At 31.0% G+C, this 15,931-nt stretch overlaps 3 protein-coding genes across 3 annotated transcripts; 1 reads left to right on the top strand and 2 right to left on the bottom strand.

Moving 5' to 3' along the window:
- The first annotated feature begins 5,653 nt into the window (after positions 1–5,653).
- On the top strand, positions 5,654–7,214 carry LOC133677360 (unknown protein 1-like). Its single transcript, XM_062099359.1, has 2 exons — positions 5,654–5,903; positions 6,180–7,214. Exon 2 carries the CDS (start codon positions 6,204–6,206, stop codon positions 6,846–6,848), a length of 645 nt encoding a protein of 214 aa, XP_061955343.1. The 5' UTR covers positions 5,654–5,903; positions 6,180–6,203; the 3' UTR covers positions 6,849–7,214.
- Positions 7,215–8,092: 878 nt separating this feature from the next.
- Positions 8,093–9,057, bottom strand: LOC133677361 (uncharacterized). Its single transcript, XM_062099360.1, has one exon. It carries the CDS (start codon positions 8,974–8,976, stop codon positions 8,368–8,370), a length of 609 nt encoding a protein of 202 aa, XP_061955344.1. The 5' UTR covers positions 8,977–9,057; the 3' UTR covers positions 8,093–8,367.
- Positions 9,058–11,242: 2,185 nt separating this feature from the next.
- Positions 11,243–12,167, bottom strand: LOC133677359 (uncharacterized). The gene has a single exon (XM_062099357.1). The coding sequence runs from the start codon at positions 12,109–12,111 to the stop codon at positions 11,491–11,493; it is 621 nt and encodes a 206-aa protein (XP_061955341.1). The 5' UTR covers positions 12,112–12,167; the 3' UTR covers positions 11,243–11,490.
- Between the last annotated feature and the right edge of the window lie 3,764 nt (positions 12,168–15,931).

Genomic DNA, 15,931 nt, shown 5'->3' with positions numbered 1-15,931 from the left:
ATACTAACAATATTATTAATAATACTACTAATAGTCATAATAATAGTTTATTATGACGTGGTAATGATTGTGATAATTTTGATAATTAGATTAATAATAGTAATAATTGTTATAGTAATAGTGATGACAACGATGACAATAATAGTGATAGTGGTAATAATAACAATAATTCAAATAATAATGGTATTGATAGGAATAATAGTAATAGCAATAATGAAACCAATAATAATACTAATAATACTGCTAATAATGATAATAATTATAGTGATATTAGTAGTTTTTTATGATAATAATAGTGAAAATGATAGTAATAATTATGATAATGATAGTAATAATATTAATAATTGTGATAATTGTGATAATAATAATGGTAATAGTAATAATGGCAGTAATAATAGTAACAAGTTATAATATTAGTAGAATAATAATAATAATAATAATAATAATGGTAGTGGTGGTGATATTAATGATAATAATAGTAATAATAATAACTTATTATGATAGTTGTGGTGGTTATGGTATCAATAATTATGGTGATAATAATAATAAGTGTGATAATAATAAAAAATAAAATTATTTATTAATGTTGCTAGCAGCAGTAATAGTAATAGTAATAGCAATAATAGTGATAATGATAGCAATACTAATAATAATAATTGTTATAATAGTAATGATAATAGTGATGACAATGAATAATAATAATGCTGGTAGTAGTAGTAGTAGTGCTGTTGCTACTAATAATAATAATAATAATAAAAATAATAAAAATGGTGGTGGTGGTGATAATAATAGTGTTAATAATAATAATGATACTAATAATAATACTACTAACAATAATAATAATGGTAATAATAGTATTAATAATAGTTTGTTATAATAATAATAATAGTCATTATAACAGTAAAATAATAGTGATAAAAATAAAAATAATGGTAATATTAGTTGTGATAATAATAATAATAATAATAATAATAATAATAACGACAATAATAATAATGGTAATGATGGTAATGATATTAATTGTTATAATAATACTAATAATAATAACGATGATGGTATTACTTATTAATAATAGTAGTGTTAATGATAGTGATAATTGTAATGATAATAATAATAACACCGATAGTAATAATAATGACAATTCATCATTCGACGTTAGATTTGTTGGGGATTGAATTTTATGATCTTTTCATGTATAGCAATTCCAGATTAATAGCCCGGTTATGAGTTTAAAAATTTTATATGGCCCAACGTCCTTTTTTATTATTTGTCTTATTTTTTTTTCTGATTTTATCATTCAACTTCAGTTTTTTAAAATAAAAACCAATCATCTAGGTTTTCTTTGAATTTATGAAATAAATCAATTCACATCGAGTTAGTTCCCTTATAGTTTTATTATAAACTCGCGTTAGGCAAAGATCTAGCTTAAGAAATTTAAAGATTTATCTTTTTGTCCAGGTTTAATTGCATTGCAAAAAAATCCCTAAAGTTTTAGTGTTTTTTGTTTTTTTGTATTTTTAAAAAATTAGCCCGGTACACATTATAAATAATCAATAGCTATTTGACTCATGCTGCATCACGAGCTAAAATTTTTTTTTCAATAAAGAATTAACCATGTAAGCTTTTTTTACATAAAAATATAAAGTGTAGATAAAAATTTTTATGCATGCATCTAATTAAATATATTAAAAATTATTTGTGTCAGCAAATGAAAAAAAAAATCATTCATGATAACTAAATACATATATGAAAACATCGAGAAGCGAATGTAAATCAAGATATTTGATATCACAACATGGTTCATTTACTTGATTATGTTTAATGATTTTATTTATTAAAATTATTTTATTTGTTTAATCAAATGATAGTATAAATAAACACATATAAAGTTGATGGAATAAAATCAAAGGGAAAAAATATCTAGCAAGGTTGCACTTATTAGAAATACTATCCAAAATATTTTTTTATTTTTAAAAATACAGTTCAATTATATAAAGTATAAAAAAAATTATAAATGAATTAGAAAAAATCCAATTCAAAACTTAACTACATACAAAATACTTAAAAAATAACCACTATTTAACAAATACTAAATAAAAAATCAAATAAATGGGGTACTAATTTAAATAAAATTAAAAAACTATTAAAAAACATGTCTTTTAAGCCAGAATTATAAAAAAAGAAGAAAAGAAAGGTGTCGGATGCCTCTAAGCTTGACCCTTTTAGGATGACCCGTATATAGGCTTATAAGGCAGACTTGAGTGAAGATCTTTTTTTTTTTAATGTAATTGGGATGGAATAAAATGTTTCTTTTATAAAAAAAATAGTCAACCGTCGCATCGCCTGACTTAAATCATATTTCAGGGTTGAATATTTTTTTAACTTAAAAACCTGTTTTTTAATCCATTCTTAACTCAAAATATCTAGAAAACACTCTATGAGTCTTGATAAATCCACTCAAGCCCTCGAAAAACCCTAAAAATCATCACAAAACAAGAAACAAAAAATATTTCCTAGCTTAGATTTGTTTTTTAAGCACTATCAAGGTAAAAAAAACACTTAAGTTGAATTTCTCTCATCAAATATAATTATTTGACACAAAGATCGACTATTTTGAAGGCCTAAATTGGAGCAAATAACATTCTTTCCTATCATCTCTCAAACTTTAAGAGACCAAGATTGAATTGAAAAAAATATTAAGAGACCAAATATGTATAGTTTGTATAGTTTGAGGACTAAATTAAACTTTTTTGTGTGAACTTTGAAACTACCACCTATCTATGACGTCTTTTTCTATTTGGTCCATGCCTTTCAATTTTGTTCTTAGTTAATAAATTTGATCAAGTTGTTTTCGAATTCAGCCAAAAAATAATGCAATTAGTAAAAAAATATTTGAGGATCAAATTAAAAAAAAGTAAATTTTGAATAGTCACAATACAATAAAATGTGAGATGATTAACATTGCATGTGCACAGTATTTTGGCACACTTTTAGATTTTTATTAATATTATTAATTAATGATATTTTATAAGTTTGTGTTTTATGTTTGGTATTAACAAATAAAAACCTTATTATTCGTGTGTCATTGCCTCCACTTAACGAAACCTCACTAGAATTGTCTATGTGTTTAACCCATCATTGATTTTTTTTAATATTATATTATGATGTTATTCTCTAATTAATTAATTGATTTTTATTTTATTTAAAAATAAAAAAAATAAGAAAGAGAAAGTAACATCGAATAATAATAATAATAATAATAATAATAATAATAGGACACACATGGATGAAAACATTATGGAGTAGTGATAATAATGGGTCTTTATATATATAGATTTTTTATTATATTCATTTTTTATTTATTATTTATTGAATATAAATTTTTAAAATTTATATTCTATTTATTGAATTTTGATTATTCATTGCTAGAATATTTTTTATCAGTCAACATAAAATATAAAATAAAAAGGTAATATATATATATATATATATTGAATTCATAAATACAAATTAATTAAAAATATAATATTTATTAAAAAAATAACTCTTCTCCGGAAATTACCATGTAATAAAACTTGGAATACTATTCATTATAATAATATAATAACAAAAATATCCATTGAATTAGACATTGGAGGCAAGATGATATTTTCACTACTACGCAATTATCTTTTACAAACTATATAAGGTTATATTAATTATTTTATTTTTACTATATAGTAAAATTACCAACTTAACTATAAAATAAAATAAATATAATGGACATCACTCAAAGGCTTTTTGTCTTTTTAATTGTTTTAAAATTTTTTAATTACTCTAATGTCGTTAAAGATAAATTCAACATAACATAACTCTCTCACAAGGTTTTTTTTTTCATTTTTCATTGGGTTTATTATTAATTTCAAGGTTATTCAGGGGCATAATTGTAATTGACCATATATTAAATGTTATTAAAAAAACATGTTGGCGCGTGTAGCGAGTTGATGGCCCTAATTCTCTTTAAGTAGCGCATGCAGGGCCATCTAAGCACCGAACACTATCTTCTGAGACGACGTTTGGAAACTTTCACCGACCCCTTTGTGTTGGGAGGCATGTATGCCAAACACACCACTAATTTGGTGTCGGTGACCATGACTATGTTTTTTTCTTTTCAAATACCACACCAACCATTGAAATTTTCAGATCAACCCCTTCAATTTCATTTTCCTTCACATTTAGTTCTTTATCTTTTGATTGTTTTTTTTTAATAATCTATCAAATTACAAAGATTTTTCAATCTCACCCGTATTATTTTTTAATATTTCAAATTTGGTATTTATTTTTTTGATTGTTATTTATTTTAATTGAGGTCATTTTTAAATTATCTTTTTGCAATTTCATCATTATTGGGGTTTCTCTCTATCAAGTTTTATCTCCATTGTTTTTGTTGCTACCTTTTATTTGCTTTGACAACTTTTTTTAATTGATATTTTTTTACAATTTTATTCTTCAAATTAAATCAGGTTGGAATTAAGATTCTTTATTGAACTCAAGTTTCATATTTCATGGGTTGCGAGTTTTAAAGACTAGACGATGTGTTAATAAGTTTGCTTTGTTTTTTTTTTAATATATATATATATATCTATTTTAAAAATATCATATTTAGATTTTTGATAAATATGAGTTTGAGAAATTTTTAGAATTTTCCAATCATCAATGTTTTTTGTAAAGTTTTCAATAGTTATTTCTTTACTTTGTACTATCCTTCTGCTTTCAGAAGATTCAGAGGTAGAGGAAGCCGAAATAGAGGTAGTCATGTGAAAGACGGAATCCATAAAAAGAAAAGATAAACTAGGAAACAGGCTGCATGTTTTTTTTTAATCTTTTTTTTAGAGTTTTGCTTTGTTATTTTTTATGATCTGCCTTCTATAAGTTAAGTTATAAGTTTATGGCTAGAATAACTAATTTCAAAAGTTAACTCGGATTGACTTTTGTTTTGTCTTTTTTTTAATCTTTTTTTAATTGATTTATTTCAAATTCATCCTTCAAGTTTTCTTCTTTTCTTTTCTTTCTACGAGATTATCCTAATCTTATATTCATAGTCGCAAAGTTTGCGAGTTCACCTAGGTCAATAAGGCTTTTTCTTGTTTTTTTTTTACAGTTTTACTTTTTAACATTGAGTTGTTTGATAACCAAGATGGGCTGAGGTTTTTTTATATATATATAATTTTTTTATTAGTTTTTTTATTGTTATTGTATTTTTTTATTCATATTATTTAAATTATCAATTAAAACAAATACCAGGTTTTAGATTTTTTTTATCCTAACATTTTTTATGTAAAAAAAATTGTCTAACCCGCAATAGAGAGCATACATAAAATCTAGTATTTTATTATATATAATAATTATACTCTTTAGAAAAAATTGGAGTCATTTTTTGTTGCTGAGTTCAAATTAATTTCTCATACTATAGCTGCTCTTAGTTCTATATTCTACTTGGAAGTGTGATAAAAATTATTTTTTATTTAAAAATATATTAAAATAATATTTTTTTTAATTTTTTAAAATTTATTATTAATATCAGCACATTAAAATAATTAAAAAACTATATATTTTTTTCTTTTCAAAAACACATAAGAATTACAACCCCAACATCATCTAATCCTGGATTCCCACGCGCACACGCTCGCAATAACTGGACTCCAACTCCATCTCCAACTCAAAAACTAAAAACTCAAGCTCAACCCAACCCTAACATAATTTTTCTGTCCCTAGAATGGACAAGCCCTCCCCTAGTCGAAACGCGAAAACGAGTGACTGAGTGAAAAAAAACGCTGCCGTTTTCCTACCTCTCTCTTCTTCTACGTTCTCAACTTGCCCCCCCTCCGCTGCAAAAATCATACATTTTTCTCTGTCCAAGTCAGGTAAGCCCTTATGTCAAGATTTCCGATTTCTAATCTACTACGCGTTCCGCTGCTATTCATACATTTCTATCTTCCCTCTCATAGAAAATAACTGACGCTAGTGCTTGTGAAAACCTTGTTTATTTAGGGTTTTAATTAGGATTTGAAAGATAGTTTACTGGTTATTGTTTTAGTGAATTAGGGTTTTCATTAGGAGGTGTGAAACAAACTTTTCTTTGGATTATTAGCTGATTAGGGGTAGTTGTTGTCATTGATTGTTTTTGCTCTTTCTTACAGATATCTATTTGCTGTTTGATTACCATGGATTCTGAATCTTGTACGGACCAAACAAACAAAACACAAGATGAGCAAGCTAGCAAGGCCATTGTTGAGGCATATCTAGGTCCTGTCACCCCTGATTCTATCAAAGAGACTGGGGATTTCCCACTCTCTCCAGTCACTTTAGTTAAAAAACTGCCCAAAGTTCTCTCCTTTACCTCTAAAACCAACAGAAGTGAGGACCATTTTGACAACTTTAGCAGCCCACGAACACCCAAGGATGGTGTTTTTGACCCTTTTGCTCCTGGCCATGAAGACAAAATCCTGGCTCCTCAGTGCAAGAAATACAATGATGAAGCGAGGGCCAGTGTTGTGCGCCGGCTTAATTTTACTTCTTCTTTCAGAGCCTTGAGAAATGGGAGTTTTGGTGATGATGTGGAGTTCTTATCGGATGAAGAGATGTTTGAATCTGTGTATGAAAGTTTATTGGAAGCTATTGTTTCGAAGCAGACCGAGGGTGCTCTTGAAGAAATGACAAAATTAGAATGGGATTCTGATGACTGCACAACACCTCCTGCAGCTCCTATTCTAACCGGAGTTCCTGATACTTGTCCCGCCGCTCCTCTGAAGCGAAAAGGTAAATCTAGGATTATTGATTTGGGATTATGCAGAAAGCTTGAATTCTAAAGGTGATTTACTTGTGCTTATCTGATCTGACGAGAGTAGGATGCAGTGCTGCCAACTAATTTTATAAGATTTCATAATGTATTTTGTATGAAAGCTGTTGACATATGTGCCTCTAAGTCATAACTTGTGGTCTATACAGATATTATTTAACTAGGATGATTTGCCGGACAAAGATCACAATGTAGTTGTAGCATTGTATAGGAATTCTTGACGCGTATTTACTTTTGGAAATGAGCAACTGTAGCGACAAGTGTACTTTTTTTTCCTTATGACTCTACCTATGGGAGTTCATTATGTTTGTATCTCATAATGTGAATTTTTGAAATTAATAAAAAAGAATGCCTTCTTGTCTTTTTTGGAGTTAAATTAACTTTTGCTGATAATGGTGCGAAAGCATTACATGCCTGTTCAGGGTCATTTTTTAGGCAAGATATGAAATGAAGGAGGGATAGTAAATGAAGAATTGCCTCATGTTTAAGAACTTTATTTATTATGGTTGGATTGACAAAGATGGAACTTCAGCCTGAATCCTCATTGCTCTTGCTTATGCAATGGTACAACTGAACTACGGGCTCATTGGTATACTTTTTAGCACCTGTGCATTAATAGCAACTTTATTAATTTTCTCTTTCTTCGTCTTTGTGCTATCTAATGGGTTTGACATTTTGTGCTCCATCATAATTTACGTACTATTTACTTCACATACTTTACTAATTTGTATTAAATGGGATGGAAAAATTATTCTGTTAGTCCTGCATTTAGAGTATTTGTCTTTCGAATGGTTTTGGCATCTTGTGCTCCATAATAAATGAATGAGATCCAGTCTTTGATTAGCTTCTCTGATTTCTCGAAGCAAATGTAAAATTACATCAAAATGTTAGAAAGTAGGAAACACAAATGCTTAGCTTCTCTGATTTCTCGAAGTAGATGTAAAATTACATCTAAACGTTAGAAAGTAGGAAACACAAATGCTATTATGCTGCAAAGTACCACCATCGTGATTAAGATATCCTTCAAACTTTCGTATTTCTCCAATTTATGGTTTCGCCTCTTCAAAAAATGAACTTTGCTGAAACTCGGCATCACTAACTATTTAAAAAGGAATGAGATTCTTATTTCTAACCAGGTATCGATTGTTGTGATAAGACTGGTGATTGAAAAAAGTTTGCGTGCTAACAATAATTGCTAAATACTAGTTCAAACTGCTCAATGTGTGGAGATGCATCGAATTGCGTAACCATTAGTAGCAAAAATGAAAATAAAATAGCAGTAGTTGTGTTTGCAGATGATTACAATATACAGATGTTTTTCCAGCCTCTACTCCCTACTCTCTAGAAGTGGCTGAGAAAAACACACAATATATACGCAGCACACAAATAATGGATTTGGATTCTCTAAAACGATTGAAACTGATGAACAGAAGAACTAATTGACCAGCTTGCTTACTGTTTCCTACGTATATGGTGCGCAAGGCAAAACTGAAGAAGCGTGGTGGGGATGGATGCTTTAGTTGATTTAATCAAAATTTAGTGTTGTTCTTGCATTCCTGGCTTTGAATCTTCAGGGAAGGAATATCAATAGTGAATCGACAATCAGATGTAGCGACAGCATGCTTTTTGAATATCTTCAGGAAGGTGGCCCTGCCTGGAATTCTAGTGCGTGTTTCCAGAACAATCTGTCCGGCTAGAACATCACTGATTAAAGCTGCCATATCAGCTGCCATCTGATCCACCTGTATAGTAAGCCGGGAAGGAAGTGTCTCGGTGCCCTTAGAGGGTATCAGGCCCGGGTACAGGTCAGCATCTCCCACCTCATCGCCTCGATATAGAAGGTAGCTCTTTCCGGGGCCGTGCTTGAAGCTGACATGGTTAGGATTCTTGACGAGGAGCGTTAGGTTGAGGGTGATGTTAAGTTGGATATTAACAACAGGGAATGAGATGCGAGGAGAGATGCCTTCGAGGGTAGCTGATAGCAGCTGGGTTTGGGGCGCTTTAGGCTTGAAGACTGTCAATACTAGGATAAGAAAAGTAATGAATAGCAGCAACTGCAAGAGGAGAATCAACCCACCAACAATGAAACACCTTCTTCTAGCCTTAGGACTACGTCCTTGGTCGTTGGTTTCTGTCATTGATGGCTATAGGGTTTGGCTAGTTATTGAGATTCTGAAGGAGGACTAGGGACATATAGGGAATCCACAGAGTTATAAATACAGGCCACAAACAGTACAGGTGGGAAGGAGGAGGTATAAATGCATGGATGTGCCAGCTACCAAACAGGGTGTTGGGGGTTGGAGGCTTTTAATAATTTCCCACCATCATCGCCCCAGAGTCCCAGACAATCTTTTCTTTTCTTACTTTTACGAATGGAAGAACTTGTTTGGCTTATATTTGCCCCCTCTAACCTGTACCAATTACCAAATATTGGTCATAATTATACTTATATGGCCTTTAAATGAAGTATCTCCTCATTTAATTACCAGTTCGATTTGTTTTCACACCATGATCCATGTACGAACACGCAAACTTTAAGAGAATCGAACAAATCAAGAAGGGAGATCTTCACACCCAAAAAGTTAGTAGTAGTTCTCTTCACGAGATGACTATCGGTTGCATGTAGTGTAATAAAAAAAGATACAACATGAGCTCGGCAACTTTCGTGCAAGGGGGTTAAATTCACTTATCCAATGCCGTCACACTCACTACTATTCTGTTTTTAAAACCATTTTATCAAGTCACAATGATCGTTGATCATGCTGTTGAAGTAGTTTGTCACTGCCACCTCCAGGAAACGACTTCAGAAGAAGAACCTCCCTTGAGGAGGCCTTGCTTAATTGCTTGATGGTGAAGTGAAAGAACCAAACAAGCAATGAAGATTCCCGCTTTGCAATTCATATACTGAAATTAAGCAAGAGTTGGGCCATGAAGCCTGGAAGATGTCTCACGGATGAACAGTTACACGTGGGCATGGTTTCAGCAGTTGGATCGTACTGTGTAATCAAATGCTCATATGAACATGGACAATTCAGCTTCCAACTAACTCTTAATTGCAATTGCTTGACGTGAACAATATGTCAAAGGCTTCCTAAATCTGTGACACGTGAAAGAACCAAACAAGCAATGAAGATTCCCGCTTTGCAATTCATATACTGAAATTAAGCAAGAGTTGGGCCATGAAGCCTGGAAGATGTCTCACGGATGAACAGTTACACGTGGGAATGGTTTCAGCAGTTGGATCGTACTGTGTAATCAAATGCTCATATGAACATGGACAATTCAGCTTCCAACTAACTCTTAATTGCAATTGCTTGACGTGAACAATATGTCAAAGGCTTCCTAAATCTGTGACATGTGTGGCTCTAGAATAAATGTTGATTGGGTCAATGCTTTGCTCTCAATAAATTACACACGCAAAGAGTACGACTTGCTGAGGTTTGCACGCCTTATTGTCTGGAGATGCAAAGCATAGGCATTGGCTGAGTAATACAGCAGCATGGAACCCCTGGGTTTCTGAATTATCTGTTAGTTTTACCCCCCAAAATCACGATTTATCTCGATGGTAAATCATAATGCAGCAATCATGGAACAAGAATATTACTACGGCTGCTTTGATCTTGATATCATCTTGCCCATAAAAGTAAATCAGAATTCTCAGAAGAAAACAGACCGACTGGTCAAATTTCATTTTCTGAAAGCAAATCACAATGAATGTAAGATACCAAGGAGATCACACTAGTAGATATATATGATTCTGATAACCTGCTATCACAAGTAAAATGTTCAACTCAGTTGTAAAGAGACAAACATAGGAGTAGCTAGTTTGAGCTGAGCAACTGCTGCCTTTGAGACACCAGACAATCCAACAGATTTCTCATGACCTTACCATTGAGAGATTGGACATTTCCATGTCCTGAGGAGTGTTTCAAATTCACTTGGTTGGTTAGAACTCTTTCCTTCAGAAATGGGGAAAGTCTAATAAACATGGTACAGCTATAAAGTGCAACAAAACTGATTTGACTAGAATACTAAATCAGAAACCCTCAGTAGTCAGTAGCAAGCTGTTTCCACATAAAAGAATAAGAGACGACATTTTGCAATATAAAAGCAAAACAAGTCAACGTGAAATTAGAAGTCGGTGAAATCAGAAAATCTGATGTCAGAAAGAAGCTTGAAGATGAAGAGTTTTTGCTTCAATTAGCACTGGATTGAATCATGCGGGGCAATTTATCCCCAACATAGCTGGAGAAACAAAACACATCTCTAATTCTAGTCTCATAAATTTACAGTACCTGATCAGTCTTGAAGCTTTGCAAATTATGAATCCATACAAAACACCATATTGGGAAAAGAAACAAAAAATCATGAAGAAGGCTTCTCCAGAAAGCTGCAAATAGGTGCGAGTGTGAAAAGATATGCAATTGCTTTCAATACCTTGCCATAAACAAACATAAAACGCAATCAAGAATTATGTCTGCATCTGGCCAATCCAACAGCAATCAGCATCACAATATGATGTTGCTCTATTAATACATAATCATCTCAATCAAAATCAACAAGAACTAGTAGCACAAAGAAGAAAGAGAAAAACTAGCACTATAATCTAAAACAAGAAACAAGAGAGAGGAAAGAAAAGAACAAAAGGGTTCCTACAATTTTGTCTTATACTTGCACTTTTGATCCCCTATAGTTCTATTAGAAACAAAAACAAGAAGATCACAACTACTGGTAGAAGTGATATGTACATTAAACAGATTAAAAATGCTAGCTTTTCCAGAAATCTTGGTCAAGGTATTAAAGGGTATAGTACCAGCCATGACATCAGAAAAAAACTGCGAATCAGACAACAACCGATCTGCCATAAGTGTAACGGTTACGTTTATGGGTTGTGTTTTGTCTGCTAAAATCTTACCCGCAGGAATTGGAGCTTCACCAACAACTTGGCCTCTATAATTCAGAAAAGCAGAGCTGTTCTTGTACTTGACACTCACCTTGTTCGGATTCTTGATAGAGAGATCCACGTCAAGACTCACGTTTACATCCACTCTTAGCCTGGCTATGTCAAAAGAAACCTTCATGTCACTGATGGAGGTGGAATCCACGGTGGTTGTCGGTTGTTTGGGCTTGAACACCGTTAACCCCAAGATGAGCAAAAGCAGAAAAATAAAGAGGATCACAGCTGCGGTCACCCCTAAACAAATGTTTCTGCGTTTGTGTTTCTTAGGAGATTCAGCTTTCATTGCAGCAGCTTTTGACGATTCCACATCCATATCTTTTTTTCCTTCAAAATTGTCTCTTCTTAGGATTTGTAATTCCGAGGGGGTCACATGCATGCCTATTTATCGTTGCTAGAGCTTCTTTTATTTATTTATTTATTTATTATATTAATAAATATGCAATGAGTTGTTATTTTATTATTCGAGTGTGTTTTTTTAGTCAAATCGAAGAGATATTTGATATTTTGATGATGGATGCAATGTCATGATTCATGAATTTCGAGGGATTTCTGGGTGTCCATATGTTCCAAATAGAAGCAAGCAACTTGTTGGTTGGAAAGATGGCTTAAAGGGAAGCTCTTTCTTTAATCATCAATCTGAATCATTTCATCCTTGATCAGAAGAAAATATAGTAATTTCTTTTTCCAAATCTCTTAGTTTCCTTAAATATGTCTTCAACTATTTTAAAAAAATATATACTTAAATATCTTTCAATAATAATTAATGAAACCATGCGAGAATCATACCAGGTATATTTGGAGAAGAGATATAGGTTTTTCCTTTAAGAACTGTTTTTGAAAATCTTTGATTTTTTTGTTTTAAAATAATTTTTTTATAATTTTAAATAGTTTTAATGTATTGATGTCAAAAATAAATTAAAAAAATAAAAATCTACTATTTTGATATATTTCGAATAGAAAAACACTTTAATAAGCAACAATTACCACAACATCAAACACTATCTAAATATTCTATTTACATTTTACCATAAATCTTCCCATCTTATAAAGAATTTAGCATTATCTTTTAACAAACCCTAAAAAAACAAAAAAAACTAAATTGGAGAAATCAAAATTGTTTGTTTGGGGATAAACTTGGTATAAAGCAAAGGGTTGGAGGGTATTTTAAGGATTTGGCAAAGAAACATCTTTTCCATCTTAAGAGGCAACAACGAAATATGAGGACTCTAAAAGCAAAGATGGGGCTGTGGTTAGGATGTCATCATCTCCATTGTCCTCTCTTAGTGGGTTTACTATTGCCTGTCTTGGCATCAAATTAATTGCATGGACATGCAATTTCTTGGCCACTCTTTTTTTTTTTGGTTCCAAGAACACTATATACTCATGAATATAAATTTAGCTTATCATAGAGAAATTAATTTAACACACCATTATCAGGAATATTTTTTTTCCTTTCTTGTTATCAAGGAATAAGTTAATAGCAAGCAAAGCATCCACTTTTTTTTTTATATATATATATATAGTTTAGAAATAAAAACAACACTGTATAAATCTTAAGAAATAGATTTAACTAGTCAAATATTAAGTTTATTATCTAATGATCACGAGTTCAAGTTCTCTCAAAACTACTGGAAAGTTATATGATTATTGATTTTAGAGCCTGTAGTATTAGTTAAAATATACATAACAAACTGATTCGAATATTCATATTAATAATAATAAAAAGAAATCAACAGACGAAGAAATGACTAGTTTGGCAATAAGCTCGATTAGCAGGCATGCATACCATCCAATCTTAATCTAGTGTAGTTAGAAATATATGATTGAAATTAAATATAATAATAATAATAATATTTAGTAACATCCATCAGTCACATTCTATCGGATTAATCAGTCAAGAAAAAGAAAAAAAGATTTTAATTAGGTAAACTTGTAATATCATCACATTATCGATCTTATATATATAGCTTCTACGGAGGGATATGCCTGCCAATGGTTCTTCTTAATCTCGATGTGAATCCTTGAGGTGCGAGATGGATCTGTTTCACATCGAGATTAAGAAGAACCATTGGCAGGCATATCCCTCTGCAGAAGCTACATATATATATATATATATATATATATATATATATATATATATATATATATATATATATATATATTATAATTTAGATATTTATGAAATATTTAAAGTTTAGACCATCGATTGCCTGAATCAATCGTGGACAGTTATTAATAAAACAATCATATAAAATTAAATTCATGGACAGCACATTAATTTATCTTAATTTCATTAATTAACTATGAGGAATCTGATTATTTAGAGATCGATGATATCATAGTTCATCAACCTAGCTAGTTAATTATGATGGGCTATATATAGAATGCCTTTGATCATACATCAAGTCCCCTTCCCCTTCCCCTTCAACATCAAGAAATATTAATTAAATCCTAATTGGATGCCACTTTCGTCCATGGGAGCTTCTTCAATTTAATATCAACCTAGATTAGTTATATGAACTTTACAACAAAACAAAGCAGCACAATTCATGAACATGATCTATGTTAGAAAAATATTCTTGTTTAAAATATTCTTTCAAGTATTAGTATCCCCAGGGGTCACCTTTCTTGAATTTTCCTAACTTTTTAAAATATTTTCTAAATACAGATTTATTCTTTGTAGATTTACACCATCCATTTAAAATTTTATCCAAGTATGGTATTTTTTTTCTCATAAATTTCTCACGACGTATTATAAAATTATTTTAAATATAAATTTTTTATATCTCATCTCATTCTCCTAATAAGTTTCTCCATAATTTATTTTTACTTACTTATAAATTTTTTCAAATACAGTACATGTCTATACACACGAGCCTTCTAATTTATTACCCGGGATTTCAACCCCTCTTTTCATACAAGTCTAGCAACAACGAGGTACGTAGTTCTTGATTCCCTCTTTTCATTTTTATTTTTTATTTAACTTGACGCGCAACCGATCGAGCCACGTCCTGTGGCCACACAGCAGGCCCACAGAGATGACAGTGTCCAAGGGGCGTGTGTGTAGAATAAATATAATGCTGATTGTTAGGTGATTTTTTTATACATAATGCTGACACGAGTGTGTTAGGCGGACAGCAAACTAACTGGAGGATAAATAATGATACAGACAGTCCTTCAAGATTCACAATTCGGCTATATTGATACTTATACCACGATTTTGTATACATACGCCTCGGAGGCCTATTAACAATCCTAGCCGTGTGTGTTCACGTACAAGCTCTAATGATTCAAGGTTTGTTTTTGCATTTTAGATTCATCAGTGTTCCACTTTTCACTCTATAATTCGAATATCTCAATCTTACCCATGCAATTTTTACTTATTATATTTTTATTTAATTTAATTTTTAGCTTCTTCCTCTAAGCTATCCATACATGCTATATATATTACTAGTGACATAAAAATAAAGTCTCAGGTTGAAAAACTTAGGTTGCCTGGCCAAACCAAGCAAGTAGAGGCAACAACTTTCCTGCTTGTGGCTCAAGTCAGTATGAGAAAAACTTGGTTTTTTTTTTGTAATTTTATATATATTTTCTCTTATTTTGATCATTTTCTTACATTATTTTATTTGAGTATCTTTACACATAACAAATTTTACCACACAATTCAATAAATAAAATACTTAAACTCACTTTCTATTGAATGAACAACAAGGCCTATCAAGCACTGTTTTCTAAACTAATGAAGCTTGATCTCTTAATTTCAGAAGGTAAGAATCTTTTTAGCATAGCTATCTTGTAGGGTGAGACAAGTTTTTATTAGACTTAATTGTAAGCAAGAGGTCAAAGCTCTCATCTCTCGACCACACATAAAAAATCACTTCTTTCATTGTCTAAATAAATTTTTTTACTTACTTATCCCTTAACCAACAAAAACTAATTTAACTACTAGAGAGTTATTTTGCAGGTAACACCAGCACAATCCATACCAGTATGGCCCAATTCGTTGTTAATCGTGAGAAAACCCAAAGAGATTCGTTGAAGTTCTTCACCGATTTCATCATGTATTATCTCACAAAAACTATCAAAAACATAAAAAGAAGTCAAAATAAAATATTCAAAATATAGATTGA

This window comes from Populus nigra, chromosome 17 (assembly GCF_951802175.1).
Source record: "Populus nigra chromosome 17, ddPopNigr1.1, whole genome shotgun sequence".
Lineage (NCBI taxonomy): Eukaryota > Viridiplantae > Streptophyta > Magnoliopsida > Malpighiales > Salicaceae > Populus > Populus nigra.
Note: the sequence above shows the minus strand (reverse complement) of the source record. Positions and strands in the feature narration are given on the sequence as shown.

What these genes read in the sequence shown, in the direction of transcription:
- LOC133677359 (XM_062099357.1), bottom strand. Translation starts at nt 12,111, where the DNA reads ATGGATGTGGAATCGTCAAAAGCTGCTGCAATGAAAGCTGAATCTCCT.
- LOC133677361 (XM_062099360.1), bottom strand. Translation starts at nt 8,976, where the DNA reads ATGACAGAAACCAACGACCAAGGACGTAGTCCTAAGGCTAGAAGAAGG.
- LOC133677360 (XM_062099359.1), top strand. Translation starts at nt 6,204, where the DNA reads ATGGATTCTGAATCTTGTACGGACCAAACAAACAAAACACAAGATGAG.